The sequence below is a fragment of the Microtus pennsylvanicus genome, chromosome 2, assembly GCF_037038515.1.
Source record: "Microtus pennsylvanicus isolate mMicPen1 chromosome 2, mMicPen1.hap1, whole genome shotgun sequence".
NCBI classification, from domain to species: Eukaryota; Metazoa; Chordata; class Mammalia; order Rodentia; family Cricetidae; genus Microtus; species Microtus pennsylvanicus.
In genome coordinates this window covers 20617007-20640421 of record NC_134580.1, presented here as the reverse complement: position 1 = coordinate 20640421, position 23415 = coordinate 20617007, and the positions used below count along the sequence as shown (strand labels likewise).

The window sequence follows — 23415 nt, the reverse complement described above, 5'->3', positions numbered from 1 at the left end:
CTAGGTATTTAGCAACCGAAGCGGTTTATTTCTTGGGAAAGAGTAATTTGGGGTTTCTGTTAGAATTTGCAATTACCTGTGAGAATGAAATACAGTAAATCCTCATAATGGAAAAGCTCTCTGACAGGGAAAAGTGTCGGAACTGTCTTCCTGTTCTTACCTAATGAGAGACCACAGCACTAAAGTGAACTTCACACAGTGGGGTCATGAAATCACTTGGGAGAAAGTGGAGGACACCGGAAGTGAAAAGGCTGCCTTTGTAGCCATCAAGAGAAATTCTAGACTCATTTCTCCAACCTTTAAACACACCTTCTTTCCCTCAGAGTATGATATGCTTAATCCCAGGAACAGTTAATAGAGTGAGGGGATCCAAAGCATTATACTAGTTATTGTAGCTTCACACATTGCGAGCAGGTAACAACGTTGTCCAGGCGTCCTCCCTGTCCTTTGTGTGCCTAGGAAGCAATGGGAGACCTCTGTTTTACCAGAGTCAGGGCCAGTATGCTGGTGTGTGTGGGGAGGGCGGCTGGGGGCAGGTAGAAGCCAGCATGCCCATGGCATCCCCAAGACAGAAATCACTTTCTCAAAACTAAATGTGGCAAATGCCACACACACACACACAAAATGGTTCTGCTTGAGAGGGATTTTACATAAGCAATATTTCCCATGGATGATTTTCAACATTAAAGCTGATTCTTTTGTCTTCTTTTGTTCAAGAAAATGAATGGAAAAGTGATGATGTTCATGAAATTATCATTTTAAATAACCTAACACTGAACTATTTATCTTAACTTGGGATTATTAATAATTGGTGGCACTTGGGAGAATAATTTGATCAAGCTTATATAAAGAATGTGTCCCAACATTGATAGAGATTAACATTTCAAAAGTCCCTTGTCTAATTTGTTCATTTGTTCATTAAATATAAAGGAGAGAAAGGTGAATTCAATATTTTAATTTGTAACATCAGCCTCTGCCAGGTTCTAGTGGTGCTATACTGTGACAGTTGAGAAGGTTTTCTAAAATTCCTCTTGTTGATGAAATGAGATTAATAGTGCCAGCGCTACCCATAACAGAAAGTTTGTAAAGAGCATGGAGAAAATTGTTGTACTTTGTAATTTGAAACATTTAAAAAGATTGTATGTGTGTGGTGTACATGTGGAGAGAGCATAGTTTATTCTGAGATAGGTTCTCTCACTGACCTCAAACTCACAAACTGGAGTATGCAGGCTTACTAGTGAACCCCTGAGACCCACCTCTGAGACTCCATGACACTGGGATAGCAAACAATCCACCACCCTTGCATTTCGAAATCTATGTTCTGGAGACTAAACTTGGATTCTTAAGCCCTTTACCAACTGAGGTATTACCCTCACTCACGTTGAATGCTTATGCTTAAAGAATTATTCTTTTTTATTCCTGACTATGTGCGTGTCTGTGTGTGGTTATGTGCAGGAGTGATGTTGTCTGAGGAGACAAGAGATGTCAGATTTCCTAGAATTGGAATAATAAGATGTTAAGAGCCCACTAACATGGAAGCTGGGAATCAAAGGCAGTTTCTTCTACAAGAATAGTGTGCGCTCTCACTGGCAGATCAACCTTCTTGGCCTCATGACTTTAAACTATGTGAATCATGTGTTGTAAACACAAAACAAAAGCTACAGGAAAATAGAGCTCAAAATTTAAGTTAAATGTTTGGGGGCCAAAGAGAAGATTATAAAATGAAGCCATAACACTACCTGATGTAGGATATTTACTATTTTTGCTATTGTATTTATATCTGCCTTAAGCTACATAACTGGAAAATGTAATGTAACTTAGCAGAATTTCCCTTTGTTATGCACACACTATGGGCAGTAATAGAGCTGTCAAATCTGTTTGGTGATTTCTGTAGAAGGAACATTTAAAAAAATAGAAAAGGGCCTTCATTTGAATTTCCATGTTGATTGCTTGTCTCACTACCTGTATTTGAATCGGTGTTCCATTATTTTGTGTTACAATAGTCAATCTGTTGTTGGCATCAGATTGTCTTGACTCAAACCTTGCTCTTCTACTAAGTACCTACATTGTCATAGCATCTGCTACATAGTGCATAATGTACCCATCACAATATAGCATGGAATCATACACATTTAATTGTTATATATATATATATATATATATATATATATATATATATAGCTTTTATCTGATATTCCTATTCTGTATCATTATCATAATATAAAGATTGAGTTGCAAAAACAATGATTCTTCAGCATAATTCAAACATAATTCAAATTATCTTCTAAAGACAATCCATTTGATCTTTATTTGCCTATAAAACTTTAGGTGCCATTCTTTATCTGTGCCTGCTCTAAAATGGATATAATTTGCATGATCCTGACTTTAATTCAGCATTACTGTCCAGTGAGGACACACACATAGAAGTGTGTCTTAGCACTGCAGTGGACACAAAACAGTCACAGGCCCCGAGGTTCTTGACTGCTTCAAATTTTCTAGTCCTTGATTATTTTTTTTAAAGGAAGTTATGCACACAGATCAACGAGAAATTCCATTCATCAAAATCTGGCCAGTTTCTCAAAGACAGAGACTGAAAGTAAGCCATTTTCCTTCAACTTTCACTGAGAAATATAATTTCACAGCTAATGCAGTTTAAATCACAGGAGTACTTGGAAAAGTTTTTCCTTGAGTTTTAAGAATAAATTAGACAGGACAGTAGGTTCTAATTTTAAACAGCCAGCCATTTTCTACATCCTACGCTTATTCTGACCAGACTGGTACTCATTTCCAACGTTCAGCCTTAGTAGGCACCGCTGTGGAGAGATGCTCTTAACAGCATTTTCTTGACGTGCATTAGTTGATTCTCAGAAGAGAGGGAAATGCTTAATTTCTGGGCCAGCTTCGCTATTAATAGCCAGTGTAGCTGTGGTTTAGTGTGGAGTTGGGTCAAAATGCTTCTGAATGGCGCCTAGTTGGTCCTTCTTTTAGCCAGTGTGGGCAGCAAGGGCCATTTCGCTGTCTCAGTCCTGCGAGGCTGATGAGACAGCACCTCCAGTCTGTCTCTGCGGCAAGATTTGCTTGGCCAGAGCAAGTGGAAAACTCAGGCTGTCATCCAAGGATCTGAGGTGGAATGTGTATTTTCTGGCCCAGATATTGCAAAAAGCTACCTCTTTAGTTTCATTCAAGCTGGACACTGATCTTTTTGCCTTTACATGTTTATCTCTTACCTAGGTCTCTATCCGTGCTGTGTGTATATATGTGTGGTGTGGTGTGTGTGCATTTGTATGTGGTGTGTGTGGCAAGTGTGATGTTTATGTAGTGTATATGTGGTATGTATGGTGTGTGTGCTATGTGTGGTGTATGTGTAGTGTGTGTGTGTGTTATATATATGTGTGTGTGGTGTGTGTGTATGTGCGTCTTTTGAAGTTGCATTTATACCTACACTCCTCATTTGACATGTGTGCTACATGAAACCTTTGTGCCTGTTCTTCCTAACTTTCTGAGGAATAAACTGACTTGAAGTTCCTTTGAAATAATTTCTGCCTGCTTCACTTTAATAACAGCTTTGTATAAATTTATAGTTGATTATTCAATAATGATAAATCAGATGTAAGGGCTCTATAAGACAATTGAATATTTATGTCAAATACTACAGAAATTTAATTTTTGACCTACCTAAAGAATTCTACAAAATTTAAAAGGTTTTTGAGCCCTATTGCATTCATGGATATGCAAGATCCCTGATTTCTCATTTGGAATCCTAAATAACTTAGAAGTTGGTGACGTAACTTTTAGTGACCAGTAATCTAATGGTTTGTTTTGGCTGTCCAGTTGGCAAGACCTAGCATCACCTGGTATACAGAACCTCTAGGCTTTCCTGAGGAGATTTATCTAGATTAGGCCATTGAGGTGGGAAGTTTCACCTTAACTGGATGCTGTACCATCCTGTGCGCTGAGGCTCTGAACTGCATAAAAAGGATAAAATAAGCTGGAAACAAGGGAATGCTGCTGTGTGCATATGCAGGCCCCGAGGGGTATGGGGGCCTCAGCCAGTGTTCCTTCATTCTCTCTTGCCATGAGATGTGCAGGTTGCCTCCCCTGTGATACTCTGCCTGGCAGGCAGTCTTTCTTTCCTTTCTGGCTCTGGATGCATGGTGACCAACCAACTCCTGTCCTGCCATTATGTTATCCATGCTTGGTGGAATGACTTTCCCATCATGATAGACTGCACCCTGGAATTGTGAACCAAAATACCCACCTTCTTTCAATGTTGCTTTTGTTTTGTTGCAGTAAGGAGAAGGGTAACTGTAAGAAGTAAGCAATTGGTGGCAAATAAGGTTGGATTTACTAACTCCACAGTGCTTTAAAGAGATTCCCAAGGGTGGCTCACAAACCTCACTCTCCCACTTAGTGAAGCCACCTGAAATGCTCGTGGGTGTGTAGCTTAGGTTCTCAGGGCTTGGTCACCAAGCTCTGATGCTGTTTGGCGGTGGTGAGGGGAACTCTGAGGAGGTAGATCTTAGTGGAGGGCAGTTTGGTTATGAAGGGCAGGTCCCGAGGGGTATGGAGTCCTTAGCCCAGTGTCTCAATGTTCCCACTTGTCATGAGAGGGGCAGGTTACCTCCCCTGTGCTCCCTGAGGTGATAATCCACCTTGGGTCGGACAAGGAACCCAACTGAGCCTAGACTGAAATGTGTGAGATTCAGAATAAGAATAGTTTTTCTTGCTTCCAAGCTGTTGGCATTTATCACTATGACAGGAAGCTTTTGTTCTTTTTCACAGGTATCAGAAAGACACAAATGTTTAGCAGTCTTCTTAGGGTAGATTTTTGTGAGAAGTATAAAATATCTAAAGTGCAAAAGTGTGTTTTGAATTAATACAAAACAATTCTCACCGTAAAGATCTAAATAGTCAGCATTTTCTAATACTTTGACTATGTTACACACCTCTGTGGGGAGCAGGGTGTCCCCCAGAGGAAGGGAAGTCCTTGGTGAATGTACAGTCATGTCAAGGAAGAATACCTTAGCCCCATGGGAGTGGCCAAGCCTTCCTCAGGCCCGAGTATAAATGTTGACAGTATGTGCAGCAATATCCACTGTGACTTTCCCTTCCCAAATGTTTAATGTCTGAAGATGGCTCCTGGACAGAGGCTACTCCTACAAAGACGAGCAAGCTGGTCTCCAGCTGTATGCAATAACTCTGCTTCCCTGCTCAACAGGCTGAGCTTCCAAGGTGCTGCAACTTTTCTGTGAGAGCCCAGACCACCAGACCCAGTTTGTTTCTGTATGTGTGCGTGTCTTTTCTTCATTCCTTCCCTGCGCCTTAGTCAGGGGTCCGGGACCCATGCTGTAAAAGGATACAGCCCCCACCTCTGCTTTAAGGTTGATTCTCAGCTGGCTTCTCTCACTGACTATGTATTGTTTCTGATTTGTGTCAATACCTTTCTCTAAACAACAGCTTTCAGTGAAATATTCTAGAGACAATTTCAGCGTTATTGAGCCTGGAATGCTATTCTTCTCTGGAATCATTTCCACATTTGCATGGTGCTCCCGCTGAGAGATGTGCTTATCTTTTCCCTTCGTTTCTTTTCTTAATTTTGCTTTGTTTTGTTGGTTGGTTGGATGGATGAGTGGGTGGATGGATGGTTTCCCTTGCCACTGAGACACAGGTTGAGTGGCTCTGTGATCAGGATTTTAAAGCTAATCTTGTCTTAGTTCGTGTAACAATGTTTAACTAAAATTGCCCTATCGTAGGACAAACTTCAGCCACCATTTTCCTTGCAGCCTGCTTTCCAGGGAAAAGCACATAGCTCCCACCCTGCATGGATTCCCTCTAACATCATCAGCACGTGTTCAAGGACCCACTGAGTGAGTTCTACATCTGTTTCATTTGACAAACTAGAAGAAAAGCTGATAATGTCTTTTTTAACTATCCCAAAAGCACACATTATGAACAATGTAATATGATTGGCAAACTCAGTACCAAGGATTTGTGGGGACAACAGCCCCAAATACACAGCTGTCTTGGTGAAGTGTTCCATACACAGACTTGGCACACCAGGCCTTTTCAATGTCTGGTTGCCATAGAACACTGCGAATTCAATGCATCCCACAGTGGCAACCCACAAACATGCATTTGCTGTTTACTTGTAGAAGATACTGGGAAGTACAAAGAGGGGGACAAAAGGGACCACAGGGTAGGGACAGAGACTCCAGTTACTCATCAACACTGCTCCCCAAACTGCAAGCCCCACCCTGCATTATCCACATGGGCGGTTAACTGGATCTACCCTCGTAGAAGGCAGTTTGGGGGCTGTCACTTCAAAAATTGCGGCACACACTGCATGTATCTCTGTTACAGCTCTTGGTATCGTAGGTCCAGGGATTTTGAAATTTTTGTTAGGAGGTAATTATAGATTCACAAACAACTATGGAAAATAATGAGAAATTTGCCCATCCCTCACTTTCCCACCAGAATGACAGTTTGCAAAACTAAAGAACAATGTCACAACTCAAACCTGATGCGGATGCAATCGGCGGGCCCCACTCGGAGGGGCTGCTCTCAGGTGCCTCCCTGTACTTTGTAGTACACTTGATTCTTCCTAAGCAATGTTGGCTTTGCCTCCTCCCTGCCTGTGTGACCGCGCCCCCTGGCATACAGCTTCACCATAAGGTCACCTATTGCATTCGCAAAGCCGGGGGGCCCAGTTACCTGCCCATTGAAAACGTGAATATAGTTACTCTGAGAATGTGGATTAATCAGTTCAAATCCCTTAAGATATACTCAATCACTACATATTTATGGTGGAGTCATATTCCACTGAATTTCTTTAACCATTCAACTACTGAATGCCACTTAGCTTGTTTTCAGATTTTAGTATTATAAATGAAGACATTATGAATATTTTATTCACATTTTTGTGTATCTATGTGTTTCACTTTTGATACCTGTCATTTTTCTTATAATATATACATATTTATGTGCATAAATTTTTACGCCTGTGGGATAGACACCTCGAGTGCAGAGGCCAGATCCTAAGGAAGCACAGCCGTAAGCTCAGAACCACTAATTTCAGCATGGCCGCTCCCTTGGAAATTACTCTACTCAGATGTGAACGAGTCAGTCTGCATTATTTTTAAGTTGTAGCCTTTTTAATAAGTCTGTGGTGGCATTTCCTTGGATTTCCAATTTATGTTTTCCTAGTGGCTCATCATGTGGGACACTTGATGTGTTTATTTACAGCTTCTATATTCTCTCATCGGTGAGATGTCTGTTCACATCTTTTGTCCGGTTTCATATTGAGTCATTTGGTTTCATGGGCAAGGAGCTGTTTGTAATTGTCCTGATATATCTCGTTCCTCATTGGGTAGACAAGTACGTAGAGAATGGCTATTCTTCTTTCAGCACATTAATGGGAATAAATCATTATTGTATTAGCCCCATATTGTTGCATAACAAATTATCCCCAAGCCCAGCAGCTTAAAGACGAGAAGCAATACTATCTCTCATAGTGTCAGTGGGTGGATGAATCATTCTATAATGCCTGAGCTGAGTGGTTCTGGTTAGTTTCTCTTGGTAGTTGCACGCTACAATCAAGGTACCTGCAAGAGTCACATGCCCTTGATATCTCCCTCCAATCACTGGTAAATCAGCTTAGGGCATGGGGGAAGCACATTCCCTCCTCCTGTGGACCACTCCATGGGGCCATTGACATCTGCTTCTGATATGGCAGCCTTCAGTCCTCAGGCTGGGGAGCAGGAGCAATATTGTTCAATACTGATCCTGAAGCATCACTTCTGCTGATCCACATAGTAAACAAGCCAACAGAGGTTATATTCAGGTTGCTGAGCCAGAAACAAGAGTCACTGGGGGCCATCGTGTGGGCTAGCATTCCGGTCGTCTTGATACTATTGCTACCAAACAACCTACTGTCCATGTACCATTGTATCCTTGTGAAGAAGATCCTTTTCACTGGGATTGCTTGTATAACACTGCATTTACTTTTGGTTTTCTGAAGTTTTATTTTTACTTATTTTTTGTGATTGTTGAACAGGGGAGATCCTGCTTGTCTTTGACCTTCCCAAATTGGTTCTCTCCTTTTTTGTTTATTTTTCCTTCCTTAATAATTCAATTGGAAAACAAGAATTTCTTGCTATATCCTCAGTGTCTTCCATTTTTTTTTTGCATTGGGTCAACAATATTTGAAAGGCTGGTTCTCAGATAAAGTCATCCTCCTGCCTCAGATTCCTAAGTAGCTAAGCCCAGAGGTCCATGCCACAGGCTCAGCTACATATTCAAAGTCTTTATTTTTTAATGTCTAATTTTGTATTCTTTATAATGAAATATGATTTTATCAAGTGTGACTTCCAGCTTTCTGATCCATCCCTTGTCTGTCACTGAGGTGCTATCTTTGGGATTTCTATTTTCAATGACGGTGCATATACACCACTTAAAGGCATTTCTTTTCTCTCATAACTATTGAATTTTCATACTTTTTTTTTATTAGCACCATTTTGACTCTGAATAATTTCCCAGTTTCAGCATTATTATTATAAGTCGTACTTTAATAACTATCTTCTGAATGTTGGCTTGAGTTGTGTTTTTTTTTCATTTCTTCTTCTTGAATCTCTTATTGACACATGTTTCCATGGTTAGTTGATGTGTCCTTTACATAATTTCATACTTGATTTATCAGTTTGTTGGGATCATGAGAGAGCTGAGTGTAAGAACCCTGGATTAGAGAGAATCATCTTTTCTTTTTGCCAGAGTTTTATCCACATCTTGAATTTTGTGTACTGAAATTCTAGGAGCATACTACCGGAAGTGCAAAGCCTCTTGTAGAGATAATCACTGTGCGACATAAACGTTACAGGAATATTTCCAACATAGTTAGACAGAAGTGATAGAAAAGTCAGCTTGGGGAGAGTAAAAGCTCTAGGTCTTGCGAGCCCCAGTTTTCAGCTGGAGTAGAATTGGTGGATCAGATTCTGTGCAATGATTTCTCCTCTCTTCTTTAAGTCACTTTATACAGAATTCGTGTTTAAATACATTCAAGTTTGTTTTTTTTTTAACAGACGTTGTCTTCTGCCTAAATACTGGTGCCATTTTGATGAGTTGTTTTCATCCAACAATGCTGCCTTTTCCCTTATTCCTTAGACGTCACCAACATGCAGCAGATCATCTCCTCTAAGCAGAATGTTCCATGATATAGATCCAGTCACACTCACTCGTATTGTTTCTTTAGAGGTTGCTAAGGTTTACATACAGCTTGTATGGTTCCCTGAGACTTCACCTGTGGGAAGTTTGGTTTCCCAATGGTGGAATCTTTTCATAATAGGGCCTATCATGAGGTATTAGGCCATGGGGGTCTTCTTTCTGTTTGTTTTGAATACACTCTCATAGTATGAATCACACACACATGAGTGAGATGTGTTGTGGCCTTTCCATGTTATATACATCCTTTGCTGTCCAGCAGAACTGAGCCAGTGACAGTGTGGGGCTTCCATCCTCATAAACTGTGATGTATATAAGCTTCCTTTCTTTATACACTATGCTAGTTCAGGTATTGTGCTATTGCATTGGAAAACAGACCCATAAAAATGTATGTAGATGTAATTAATTGTGTCCATTCATAAATTAATTTAAAATAATAACAAAAGGCACGCTCTATTTCCTGATATATGCTACTTTTGTGAAGCTTCATGCATGCACCACTTCTTCATTATAGTTACATGTGCACACAAATACATACTCACATACATGCACATAAGCTGTGGGCCACTGACATTTTCTTCTCTGCATTCATTTTCTTCGAGCTAATACATGACAAGATTAATAACTAATGCAAAGTTATCAAGCTATGGTGTAATGAAATTGTGCTTTGGAATCATTATTAAGTGAGATAAAGGTTATTTGAATACAAAAAATGGCTATTAAGCAACTATCAAGTGGGGAGGCTATACAACGGTGCTTCTCACAGTTCCTAATGCTGTGACCCTTTAATATAGTTCCTCAAGTTGTGATGAACCCCAACCATAAAATTATTTTCATTGCCACTTCATAACTCTAATCTTGCTACCATTGGGAATTGTAACATAAATATATGTTTTCTGATGGCCCTACATGATCCCTGTAACAGGGCCATTCCACTCCCAAAGGGGTTGCAACCTCCAGGCTGAGAACAGTGGCTATAAAACTTGATACACTGATCAGAGAATGACTCACGCATTCCAGGCAGGATGGAGTGGGATACATGTGGTTTCATCACACCACATACAAGAATACACTACTTAAAGACCATGAATTACTTGTATCTCAAGTTACCCATTTAATATAATTAGATTGTTATTGACTTTGGCTAGCTGAGAGCCTAGAAAGAAAAACTTCAGGTAAGAGTGGGCTGCTATACACTCCATTGTGTTTGAGAAATGGCTGTTTGTTATTGAAGTGTGGGGTACACACTGGTCTTCCAATTGCCATTTACAGTCTATGTAGACGAAGCCAAGCTGGAACGCACAGAGTTATCCCTACCTCTGGCCCCACTCTGCTGAGCAGAAAGGGATGCGCCACCATGCCTGGCTCAAATTTATATTCTAAGCTTGCCTTTAGTTTCATTACAGGAAGCTTATTAACTTTTTTTCCTTTCCAATGCAATAAATAAACACAGCTTATGACTTCCTGCACTAGATGTAAAAGTACAATTAGATGGATACGTTACAAAGAACATTATTTGTTTTATCAGACACAATATTGAGAATTGTTTGTCCCTTCACCCTCTAATCCAAATGTTGAGACATTTAGAAGTTCTACAGTGTGTACACTGTGACACAAATAAACTCTGGAGAACTTTATCTGTCTACACAGAATAGACACCTTTTCCGTGTTGGAGAGTCTGTGACTGGGCAGATTTCATGGAGTAAATAGCACCATCCATTCCCCTGTGCAGCACCCACCATCCAGGGCCTGAAGCTGCACCATGTATCTCCTGAAGGTACTTGCTAGACTCTTGCCAGGCACCTTTCTCCCTAGAACCAAAAATTGCCATGCAAAATGTTTCTTTTCTAAGTGTCCACATATTTCCTATTATAGCATCTTTTTAAAATTAGTTTTGGCTCTGTAAAAATACAAACAATGGATTATTATTAATTACTAAACATATGTACATAAAACACCTTCTATCATGTATACCAATATCACCATTATGATCTTATCATGATTCTGAGAACATGGATGTTCATGCATTGCTACATGAACCCTCTGGTAACACTGATTCTTGTTCTTTTTTTATTTTTTATTGACTTTTATTGAGTTCTACATTTTTTTCTGCTCCCCAACCTGCCTCTAACCTCTCCCCTTCTTCTTAAAATACGTTAAAGGATTCTAGTAAGATCCTTATTTAGGGTCCTGCCAAAAATGGATTTGTAGCTAGTGTCTGGTTAGAAAGGAAAGTAAACTTGTTTCTTTCTCTGATGACTTGTGAAGGTAGTCAGTGCCTCAAGTAACAATTTACTAAGAATGGAGAGGCTGAACTCACGAGAAGTTCTGTTACCCTGGAACTGTGTAATGGTGTTTTCTGTATTAATTTGTAGTAAACGGTCTGTGGAATGGATAAACGAGCTAATTTGGATAAAGAAATTTCAGTCAGGTCCTTGCTACCCCTACACGAGACTGAAGGGTTTTCAGCATTGCCTCCTGTTGGCCAAGGGTTCACTCTTTGTTTTTGCTGTTCTAGAGAGGAAGTCAGATGGGTGTGAGCCTGGGGGCATTCAGCTGTACAAGCCCCAAATATTTTATTTACTAAGTATTTGCCTCATTTTCAAAAATTGTCTTAAAATAAGCACTTAAATAATGTTCAAATGTTAAAAGATAGTAAGTGCAAAAAATTAAAAAATAAGAAAAAAGTAGTCATAAAATATTCACAAGCTTATGTGACTTACTAAATATTAGTCAAAATGCACATGATTTTTATAGTAGACCATAATAAGTTATACACAAGTTGATATGAAGGGATAGAAATTCTAAAGGTTCAGAGAAGAACTAATATGTGAGCCACCAGAGAAATCCTAGACTAATACTTGAACAGGCTTTGAAGGGTGATAAACTTTGGACAACAAATGACACAGAAAGAACATTAAAAGGATACCAGGTCAAAGAATACACGTGGGAATACTAAAGCATTTTGTGAGCTGCTGGATAGTTGGAGATGGTTATAAGAAATAGGAAGCCATTAAGGTGAAGAGACTGCAGCCAACCCCTGGAATGTCTTTGGAACTGAGCTAAGAGGAATGCCTTCTTTGTACAGGCGGAGAACCAGTGGAGAACAGTTCACAGCTAGCTCTCTTTCCAAATCATTCCCCTCCACAGCAGAAGGGCAAAGGGATTGCATTTGCCATACACACTTAGTCTATCACATTCTCGGTTACATCACCTATGCCAGCAAAAGCAGTAGTACAAAATTAGCAGTACACAGCGACATGGTATTGCATCAATCCACATTTTAATTCTAAGACAACAATAACAAATATATCACATTTGTGGCTAAAGTAAGCAATGCCCATCCATTTTCCCCCAATTGAAGTAAAAAGCTAATTGCATTATACCACACACTGAAAAGCATTAGAAAGAAACACGGAGCTTAGTAAGTGTTTAGCTTTAAACACAGTCAGTAAGAGGCTTGTGGTGTATGACTTTCTAGAAGGCACGTGGTCAGGGGCACAAACAGAATGAGTGCTTTTACTACTCGTCTAGTGTAAGCCATTCCCGAGCTGTGGGGAAGAAACCGGAAACACATCTGCAGCACGGAGTCGTACTGTAAACCCACGAGGATCTGGATATCCAGGGTGACCAGAAGACATTTCAAATTACAAACGTCAAATACCTGGGGATTTGTTTTCATCTGAATTGTTGGCAACTCTTACCTCGCACAACAAGGTCAGCGGAAGCTGAAGAGTTGTCAACGATGGTCTGTGCTGTGCAGGTGTACCTTCCGGCGTGTTTCAGCTGGGCATTGCGGATGAGCAGCTCCCCGTTGGCATCGAGCTATGGGCAAAACCAGTGACTGGTCAGTCAGTGCGTTTCCATGAACCACACAGTATTTGGGATATGGAGGTATATTGCTTTCTCCTACGAGGAAGCATCTGTGGTAGACCTGACAAGTGCATGTCTTTGTTCAACGTCTGCTCCAGCCTCAGTTTTCCAATTGGAAACTAAAGAAGCAGAACTTCAGGCCTTTTGGACTCTGGTGTCTTTGGCATTTTGTCACTTAGCAACACTGAAGAGAAGCCAAGAATGGACTTAGTTGATCAGTAGCTTTTCAATGTTTGTTTTTGAGAATATTATATTATATTTTCCCTTCCTTTCCTCCCTCTAAACCCTCCTATGTACCCCTCCCTATTCTCCTTCAATTTTTTTATCACTAATTGCTATTGTGTGCACATGTGTATTTACACACACACATACACACACACACAAATATAACATGTTCAGTTCATATACTGCTACTTGCTACTTAGTACTTTTAAAGAAAAATGTCAGCCTCTAAGAATCTTAGTGATATCAATGTGGGTAAATAATGTTTCATGGCTGTGAACTGTTAGTTTAGTTTTGCAAAGCTGAGTAAATTGAGCAAATTCAAGATGTTCCACACAGTTCATCTTACAAAGATGCTAAAAACTTAGAGAACTATCCAAATGGATGGCGATTCTTCTGTAATGTAACTTGTCATCAAATTATAATTCACACAAGGATTTGGGTCTTGTTTAAGACTCTTCCCAGTGTTAAGAATATACATATGTGTTCTGTTTGGCTGTAGGTTCTACCGCGTGCTGAGTTCTCTTCTGCACACATCTTCAAACATTTGGATGTGTGCCCTTTACATGGCTGAGGAGGTGGAGAGTCAAAGCTACTATCGTTCTGGCCCATTTTGATTTCATTCACAACCCCCATGCCTAAAAGAAGCTTAAATTTAAGCCAATCAAGAACCAACTCTGTCTTAAATATTAGATCCTGAGTAGGCAGTGACATTCTCATGCAAGAATTACAAGAAAGTCAACACACACTCATTGCTCTATATCTGGTGAAGGCATGTTGCTGCAACCCCACCGGAGGAAAGCAAAGGGAAAATCTCCATATCCTTTTTAGTACAGTGTGCGTGTGTGAAATAGATTCTGACATTTTTACACAGGCAGCTAACACTTTCCATCCTCAGGAGAGGCCGGGGCTCTCGGTGGTTGATAGAACGCTTACAAAGCAAGTGAAGATCACGGGTCTCAGCACATTCTCGCCACAAATTAGATGCAAATGTTCACTTATTTTCACTAAAAGCCACAGCTTGGCTACATCACAGTTTCTTCCCTTCAGATGAGGAGAGTTGAATCACATCCTGGAAATTGTGATAGCAAAGTTCGGGGGATATTCCAGCGTGTGTATGTGGTTGACCACAGAAGTCTCCCAAGTTTAAGTCAAAAGACTTTCAAAATATAAATGCCCATTCCTTGCTTCCTCTTCCATCATACACTAACTGTAAAATAATTATTGCGATAAATAAAAATTAAACTGTTACTAATATATATGAACAAATCGACTCAAAGAACGTGCAAGAAAAGCAACACGGTTAACACAAAGCATGCTTTGTTCCTTTGAAATTGACAAGGCTGCAAAAAGGCATGTCTTTTAAAGCATGCGCTTGGTAAACACAAACAGAGATTATTAAATAGGTCTAATAAATGTGCTCTACTTGAAGCAAGACTTTCCTTTGCTCTTGGCTTGCTAGAGAGCAGCTACATCAGACACACCATAGGCAGCCTCACATGCTAACAGCATCCAAGGGCTCCTCTAAGAGCAGCAAGTACATCTATCACAGGCAGCCTCTCCTGATAGCGGTACTCCACGGCTCCTCTAGTGGCAGCAGTTCAGTAGGAAACTGTGGGGAGCTGTGGGGTGCTGTGGAGTGCCACTGGAGCTGTGGGGGTCCTCTGGAGCTGTGGGGAGCTGTGGGTGCCTCTAGGAATGTGGGATGCCTCTGGGGCTGAAGAGGCTGTAGGGTGATTCTGGGACTGTGGGGGGCCTCTGAGATGTGGGGGCGGAGCTCTGGGACTGTGGGGTGCCTCTGGAGCTATGGGGAATCTCTGGATCTGTGGGTGCCTCTGCGGCTGTGGGGGCCTCTGAGACTGTGGGGAACTTTGGGGTGCCCTGGGACTGTGGAGGGCCTCTAAGCTGTGGGGGGCCCTCTGGAACTGTGGGGACCTGTGGGAGCATCTGGGGCTGCTGAAACGTGTTGCATGCACAAACACAAACCGAGCTGGAACCTCATGGGAAAGCTACAACTTTTGATCAACCCCAAGGCCATCTTTTCATATCTGATAACCAAGTCTAGCTTTCTTCTTTCCTATGTAGAAGTTGTTCTTCACAGATGTTAGATTAACTTACTTTCCTTTTTTTTTTAATTTAAAGCATGTGAAGTGGCAAAATAGTATAGTTACATCCCACAGCAACCAATTTCACTCATGCAAGGACCTCCTGTACCTGTTTTGTCTCACTGTTTGGTTTGACACACTGCCTAGTGTCTTTCTTCCTGCTAGCTTCACTCTGTCTACTGCTGAGCCCTGAGAATACCAGCGACATGATGTCCGTGCTACTAACGCCTCAGCAACTGTTTTATGACAGCACCTTGAATCTCAAAAGAAGGTCATTCTCTTTAACAAACACAAACCGTATTTTCACACTTACAACTGACACTAATTCTCTCATATTCAATACCTAAATTAATATTGGTTTTAATATTGCATCATTTTAATTACTTGTGTCTAAATTTTGAATATTAAAAAACTCTATAAGGTATGTCATCAAACATTCAAAAACTCACATATGTAAGGGAAGCTGTGATTACTAAGAGATCATTCGGGGGTTGCCTGGAAATGCTGACAGAAACTGGACCAATGACTCGAAAATTCAGTTTTGACCAATTGGCCCATTTTTAAAGAAAACACACAATAAGAATTTTGTTTGAGCTTTTTGCTAAACATTTTTTTTTAAGTTAAGGAGCAATATGCCAAAGCTTTGAACCCCATGGGTTTGTTTTAGAATTGAAGGAAAACTTGGATATGACTTAATTCATGAGGTTTTTCTTGGTTCCCATTAGCCTCAGAGTTCTCAACATCTCCAAAGGAAGGAATGAGAGAAGCCCCATAGGCTGGGTTCTTTGCCATTCAGTAACACCCCCCACACACACACATACACATGCACAAACACACCATTTTCATAAGAGCAACTTTAATCCCTTTATTGTATATTGTTGTTCTTAATTATATTTCCTTGGGAAAAGTAATTCTGCTAAATTTTATAAGTGTGTCTGTGTGTGTGTGTTCAATCCTCAAATCCAAGAAAGTAAACATGGCAAACACGGTGGCATATTACCTGAATCCAATAATGGAACTTTCTGCTCAGCCTCACCTACAGGCACCATGCTAGAGAGAGACACTGTCTCAAGCAAATTAAATAAAAACCATTTATGGAGCCTGAGGAAAAACACTCAAAGATCTTTGGACACCACATGCATACACATACTTGCGTACATACAGCCATACCCTAGACAACCCCTTCCACACACATGCACTCTTACATATACAAAAGAACAAATGCTTATTGCTGTAAACGATCATTAACCAGTTTTTAATGACCTGTCCATTGTTTCTTGTTAAGCATCAACTTGGGATTGTGCAGTCTCCACTTTGAGGTTTCAGTTTTTGAAAGAAGCTAACTTAACTATAAAGCACATTTTTCTACTTGTTTGCTGCCAGGAAATCACAAAACAACAACAAACCCAAGAGCAAGCAGCAGCAGGTATGTGAGACAGCGGCCGGTGAAGATCAACCTAAGGGTGATTAAGTGCAGCATGCTTACCCAAGTGAAAAAAGCTTCAAATCTCCAAGTCTGGTTTTCGATTGCACTGACCTACTCTGGTTCTCTCTGTTCAAACTTAACTCTAACTTTTCTCAGGATGATTTTCCACGCCCCTTTTACTGACTGCACTCTGTTTCTCCATAGTTCTGGACAACATAGAGCTAGTGACTTTAAAAAAGAAATGAAAATATCTTAATTTTTCTGGATTTCTGCTTGAATTTAATTCTTCACTTTCTGTTCTCTTGATTGCCTAGCAGTACAATTCTTTCTATGTTTCATTTTTAGTATAAAAAGTTGTTTCTCAAAAATCTAAATGCTTTTTAATGCCCTGTTTCACATGATGCAGTTACTTTGTAAAAGAAAAAGAAAACTGCCTTAGAGAAAGAAATCTGTTTTCTAATGGTGTGGTACAATAATCACAGTCAACATACATTTTCACTCATGAAACCACCCTAACAGCCAATGCATACCCTCACACCTGCAAACACACAGTCAATGCGCACCTTCACACCTGCAAACACACTGACAGTCAATGCACACCCTCACACCTGCAAACACACTGACAGTCAATGCACACCCTCACACCTGCAAACACACTGACAGTCAATGCACACCCTCACACCTGCAAACACACAGTCAATGCACACCCTCACACCTGCAAACACACTGACAGCCAACGCACACCCTCACACCTGCAAACACACTGACAGTCAAGGCATACCTTCACACCTGCAAACACACTGACAGTCAATGCACACCCTCACACCTGCAAACACACTGACAGTCAATGCACACCCTCACACCTGCAAACACACAGTCAATGCACACCCTCACACCTGCAAACACACAGTCAATGCACACCCTCACACCTGCAAACACACTGACAGTCAAGGCACACTCTCACACCTGCAAACACACTGACAGTCAAGGCACACCCTCACACCTGCAAACACACAGTCAATGCACACCCTCAAACCTGCAAGCACACTGAAAGTCAACGCACACCCTCACACCTGCAAACACACTGACAGTCAATGCACACCCTCACACCTGAAAATACACTGACAGTCAATGCACACCCTCACACCTGCAAGGAAACTGACAGTCAAGGCACACCCTCACACCTGCAAACACACTGACAGTCAAGGCACACCCTCACACCTGCAAACACACAGTCAATGCACACCCTCACACCTGCAAACACACTGACAGTCAAGGCACACCCTCACACCTGCAAACACACAGTCAATGCACACCCTCAAACCTGCAAGCACACTGAAAGTCAATGCACACCCTCACACCTGCAAACACACTGACAGCCAACGCACACCCTCACACCTGCAAACACACTGACAGCCAACGCACACCCTCACACCTGCAAACACACTGACAGCCAACGCACACCCTCACACCTGCAAACACACTGACAGCCAACGCACACCCTCACACCTGCAAACACACTGACAGCCAACGCACACCCTCACACCTGCAAACACACTGACAGCCAACGCACACCTTCACACCTGCAAACACACTGACAGCCAACGCACACCTTCACACCTGCAAACACACTGACAGTCAATGCACACCCTTACACCTGAAAATACACTGACAGTCAATGCACACCTCACACCTGCAAGGAAACTGACAGCCAATGCACACCCTCACACCTTCAAACACACTGACAGTCAATGCACACCTTCACACCTGGAAGCGTCAGAATGTATACCGGTGGGGATGTTCTTGGATCATCACTGACATCATACTTAACACCCTGTGCTGTGTAGGCTCCACTTGCCTTACACTGTAAAGGCTGCTACCAATGTCGGAAGACAAAATTAATGTGGATTATATTAGTGTAAATGGGCCATTAGGCAAGATTTTAGAGTAAAATATGACTTGAACAATACTGTCTTGCTGCGTTTCCAGCGAGCAGAGAATTATTTAAGTAAATATAGATATTAATATTGCATCACAACCAGAATGGATGACAATTACAGGGGCAGGATCAGGACACAAGCTTTTTGGGATTATATGTTTGGGTTTACTCCATCTGTCTAATCATCAGTTTTCCTACCTCTGAACTTGAGACAATCACAGTAGCATCTACTTTACTGAATATTGCTGCAATGGACACAGGTCAAAAACCTGGAAGCTATTTAATCCAAAACTGACAAAACAATATTGAAGAAGTGTAAGGTAGTGATACCTATCCATCGCCCTCAGAAATGAACTGCATAAAATATTTCATCTCAAACTTAGTGCCCAGTAAACTGATCACTGATGTAAATTTTGAAATTAAGATCTATTGACAGAAAGGTGGAAAAACAGCTCATAGAATTTTAAGTGGGAAACAATTGCGCTATCATACAATTTACCAAAAATAGTCAATGGGGATGACTATTCACCATCAAGCACATTATAAGCATCCCATTATCCTTGTAAAAGCGCTCTGAGGAAATTGATTTAGGAAGCCTATTAATAAAGTAGCGTTTTATAGGATGGAAGGATGTTTAACAAGCAGGTGTAAAAGAGTGTAGGGTAAAGGTGTAAAAGTTGTCTATTGTCAGGTGATGTTGGACAGAGGCGCTGAGGACTCAGATGGTATCTTTGAATTTCTCTCAAACCTCCAGGGACTTCCTACTAGAATGAACTTTCAACATCTTAGGAAAGAAATCAGGAAGATATAGGAGAGTTCATTAATCTGGTGCATTCATGCAAAGAGTTACTGAGACAATGAGTATATCACCAAACCAGTGAAGGAAAATGACCCAAAGCAGTTGTCAAAATTAGGCAGCTATGGGTGAGGTGTCTTGGTGAGTAACAGCCCTAGCCACGGAAGCCTGAAGGCCTTAGTGTGTTTCCTAGAGCCTACATAAAAAGACAGATGCAGTGGCGGGCTTCCAACAGCCAAGTATTAGAGTGAGAGGGTAAACGGACACAGGACTGGACAGAAGCTTAGTGCTCAGACAGCCCGCAGAATGCAGTGCATCTGGGAAAATAAGAAGAGACCCTGCCTTAGGGTGCAAAACTCACTCCTGAGTGCTGTCTTCTGACCACTACAGATGTGCCATAGCACATGTGTTCCCATACTCACAAACATACACAAAATATAATTTTATAAAATTGTTCATCAACTAAATATTTGCCCATCATTTGCCACCACAGACGATTGATAAAATGCCATATATATGAATACATAGAGTGTTTATGAATACACAGTGTTTATGTACATATTATAAAACAGTCTATGTATTATATTATATAGAATGTACATATATAATCTTAATAGATAACTTTAAGATCTTTCCAGAAAAAGAAGGGTTATAACATAAGTTATAATTAAAATTAATTTTAGTTGTATGCTTACTCTCAGAAAGTGCCTGTTAAATTAGAAAACAAAAATTGCAGTAGTTTTATAACTGGATGTTGAAAATAGATAATTACTTGCCACTAACCCTTAGCAGAATAATATAATGTAGATAAATTGTTTTAATCATTTATTGTATTAAACTGCTAATTTAAATAGCTAATTTATTAATATTTTATCTAGACATGAATTTTGTTCAAGCACAAACAAAACATTTACTAGTCATTATCACACAAAGCATAATATTCTGTGAGTTTAAACTAAATCAATAAGGGAATCAATAGCAAATTTAATGCAAAATGTTACATAGAATAGCACCATTAGTGATAGGACAGTGTTTGTTGTCCTTTTGTTTTAGCGACAGCATAAAAGCTTACAAGAAGACAGTAATGCCTTGTGACTTTCCTCCTAGTACTTATGGGACTCCACGAAGAAAAAAAATACAGTGAGACGCAGCATTGTGTATCACCTCACTGTGTACTGGGAAATAGGATGTGATGCATTCGCTTCAAGATTGGCACTTAAATTAGTCCGGGCCGTGAATCCTAAAACCTTACGCACGCTGCCGCTCAGTGGTCAAAACTGGAAATAGCAAGCTGGAATCAAAGCAAGCTTGATTTTTAAAAAAATTGAATGGGAAATGAAAATTCATTTAATAAAAATTAAATTTTATATCTAGATTATTTTTAGTAATAACCACTTCTATTATTAGTCGTTGGAAGTAATAATTATTGAAACATTATGATAATGGCCATTCTCGCATTGTAGGCTCAGTATCTCTGATTTTTTTGTATAATTATATAGTCATATAATTATAATTTTTGTTTGTATACGTCTTTGCTTGTCAGTGTTTCTTTTTCCTTAGCCTATAGCATAGACAAAGCCAGTCCATTCTTTCCTTCTATCAGAACCTTCCCCCAAATTAAGAAAAGAGACAGCCAAAGGGACATTTTTTTTCCTGTGCAAGTTTGGGCAACAGAGAATCACAGACATCTGTGCTTTTCCCACCCCACCGATGTCCCCAATGCAACCGTCTTCACTCTCTAAGCGTCAGGTGGATTTTTCCCAACAAACCCGGAAGCTGGGGTTAGACATGAGGGCTGTCTCTGAAAGACAGCTGAGAAACGTTTCTGACACTTTCACTTAAATGCCATTCAGTAGTGAGGTTTGCCACTGGCTTTTTGTTGAGAACGGAAGACACTAAGAAGCCTTTGCTGGACTTTTGGAGGTTCAGAAGAGAATTGCTCTGATCACTCACTTTACAAAAACGGTTGGGATGTAAAACAAGTGGATTTATTTAATTACAATGGCCACTCTTATCCCGAGACTGTATTTTTTATGAATTTAACTCTTTAGTCCTTTTTTTTGAAGTGCCAATAGTGGACATTTGCTAATGTGATTCAGTTTTGTTCCATATTTTCCCCATAAAATACAGTTTTGACTTATCTGTTAGCTGATGGTAGCCACTTGAGTTGAAGAATCCCAATTGGGGCTCACTACCAGCAAGCACTCGGTAGACCAGCTCAGGGCCTGCTATTTACTGCCCGCTGTGATGGTCCTTTGCAGATAGAGCAGACATAGTCTTAACAACTCATTCCCTATCTATGCTCTCATTTTTTTCCTTTAGCATAACAACCATTTCCTTCCTCTATTTCTTTTTCTCATTTTGTCCTTTTTCAGCTAATTTTTGTTATAGTGGGTATTAGTGTTAAATAACCTGGGATAACTATTATTTTAAAGAATGTACCTAGGCTGTAAATGTGAAGTTTCACCATAATTAGGGTAATTTATCCCTCCCAAATCTATTTATATAGATTTCCTTGAAGGTAGCAAGCTCCTCAGCTATTACTTGTTATTACGGCTGTACTTGCAATCTTCCAAGATGGTAGGTCAGAAATTATTCAATTTATTACACCAAATGAATAAATGAACCGGAAACTTCATTTCTCTATTTAAGACTTATTGATTTCCTTAAAATCATTAAAAACTTGGGGGGGGGGATTTGTCTTTCTAAAACTACCAAATAATATAAAGAATTATTAAACTGATAAAGTTTGTAGTTCCAGTTTAACTAATAATAGAAAAGCTATATTAAGAGCATCAAAAAAGTTTCACTTATAAGATCAAAATGTAACATCTGTTGTTCCCTGTCAATTATATTAATTTTAAGTGTAGTTTCAGCTCAGAAACCAAATTTGCACATCTACTATTGATTTATTTATTTATTTTTGCTAGTGCCAGTAAAGAACTGGACTTTACAGTGAACATGCAGGGGCATCACATGCACACTGAGAGAGTTCTGAATGCTGTACATATATCTAGAAATGTCCCTGTCTAGTTAAAGAGCATCTTACTCTACCTGAAGAAGAAACCCTAGACAAATGAAGTACAGGCAACTGGTCAACCTGAAGTATAATGGTATTATAATTTATAAATATTTATTCAGATTTCATGTGATGTAAAAATTCTGAAATATCCCATTGAGTTGGTTCAAGCTTGTGCATTCATTAATAGCTGGTTCTGAAGTTAGTGTTTTCTTTTTCCCTTTTATGCTTGCTTCTGTTTTTTTTTCTTGAGACAGGGACTCACTATGTAGTCCAGGCTAGCCTCTAGCCTTAAGAATCTAAGATTCTCTTGATTTAGCTTCCCGAGTGCTGAGGTTCAAGGCATACTTAACAGATCAGCATATTTTCATTTGTTCTAATTGACTTTGTTTCTATCATTTAAATGTTAAATAAAAGTTTCACTATAGTTTCATACATGTGTATTACTGTACTTTGATTATATCCCCCACTACCTTGCTCTCTGTGTCCTATGCCCTTTTATTGGTCCCCTTCTACAAACATAATTCCCATTCACATCTTCGTAATTAAGGACATGTACCAAACAGATACACAAGTTCCTAAGGAGTAATCTTTCCAGAGAGGAGATAGAAACACGAGTGGGGCCAGTTTGTCCCCTGACAGCCTCAGCAGTGTCCACACCCCCAGTGATGTCTCCATGGGAGTCAATCCCCTGCATTACTTCCTGGCATTCTCTCTGCCCTCTAGCGGCTGTGTTCAATGATAGGGTTTGTGGAATGTACAGTTTCCAAGTCTAAATATTAACCACTTCATCGATTTCAAGCCACACAGACTTGTTCATGT

At 40.1% G+C, this 23415-nt stretch overlaps 1 protein-coding gene across 4 annotated transcripts in view; it reads right to left on the bottom strand.

The window, feature by feature from the left end:
* The window catches only part of Cntn1 (contactin 1), a 275291-nt gene that overhangs the window by 57765 nt on the left and 194111 nt on the right, over positions 1-23415 (bottom strand). For all 4 annotated transcript variants that reach the window (XM_075960412.1, XM_075960410.1, XM_075960411.1 and 1 more), the window contains exon 15: positions 12918-13038. In XM_075960412.1, coding sequence (XP_075816527.1) covers positions 12918-13038 — 121 coding nt within the window. The remainder of the gene's footprint in view (positions 1-12917; positions 13039-23415) is intronic.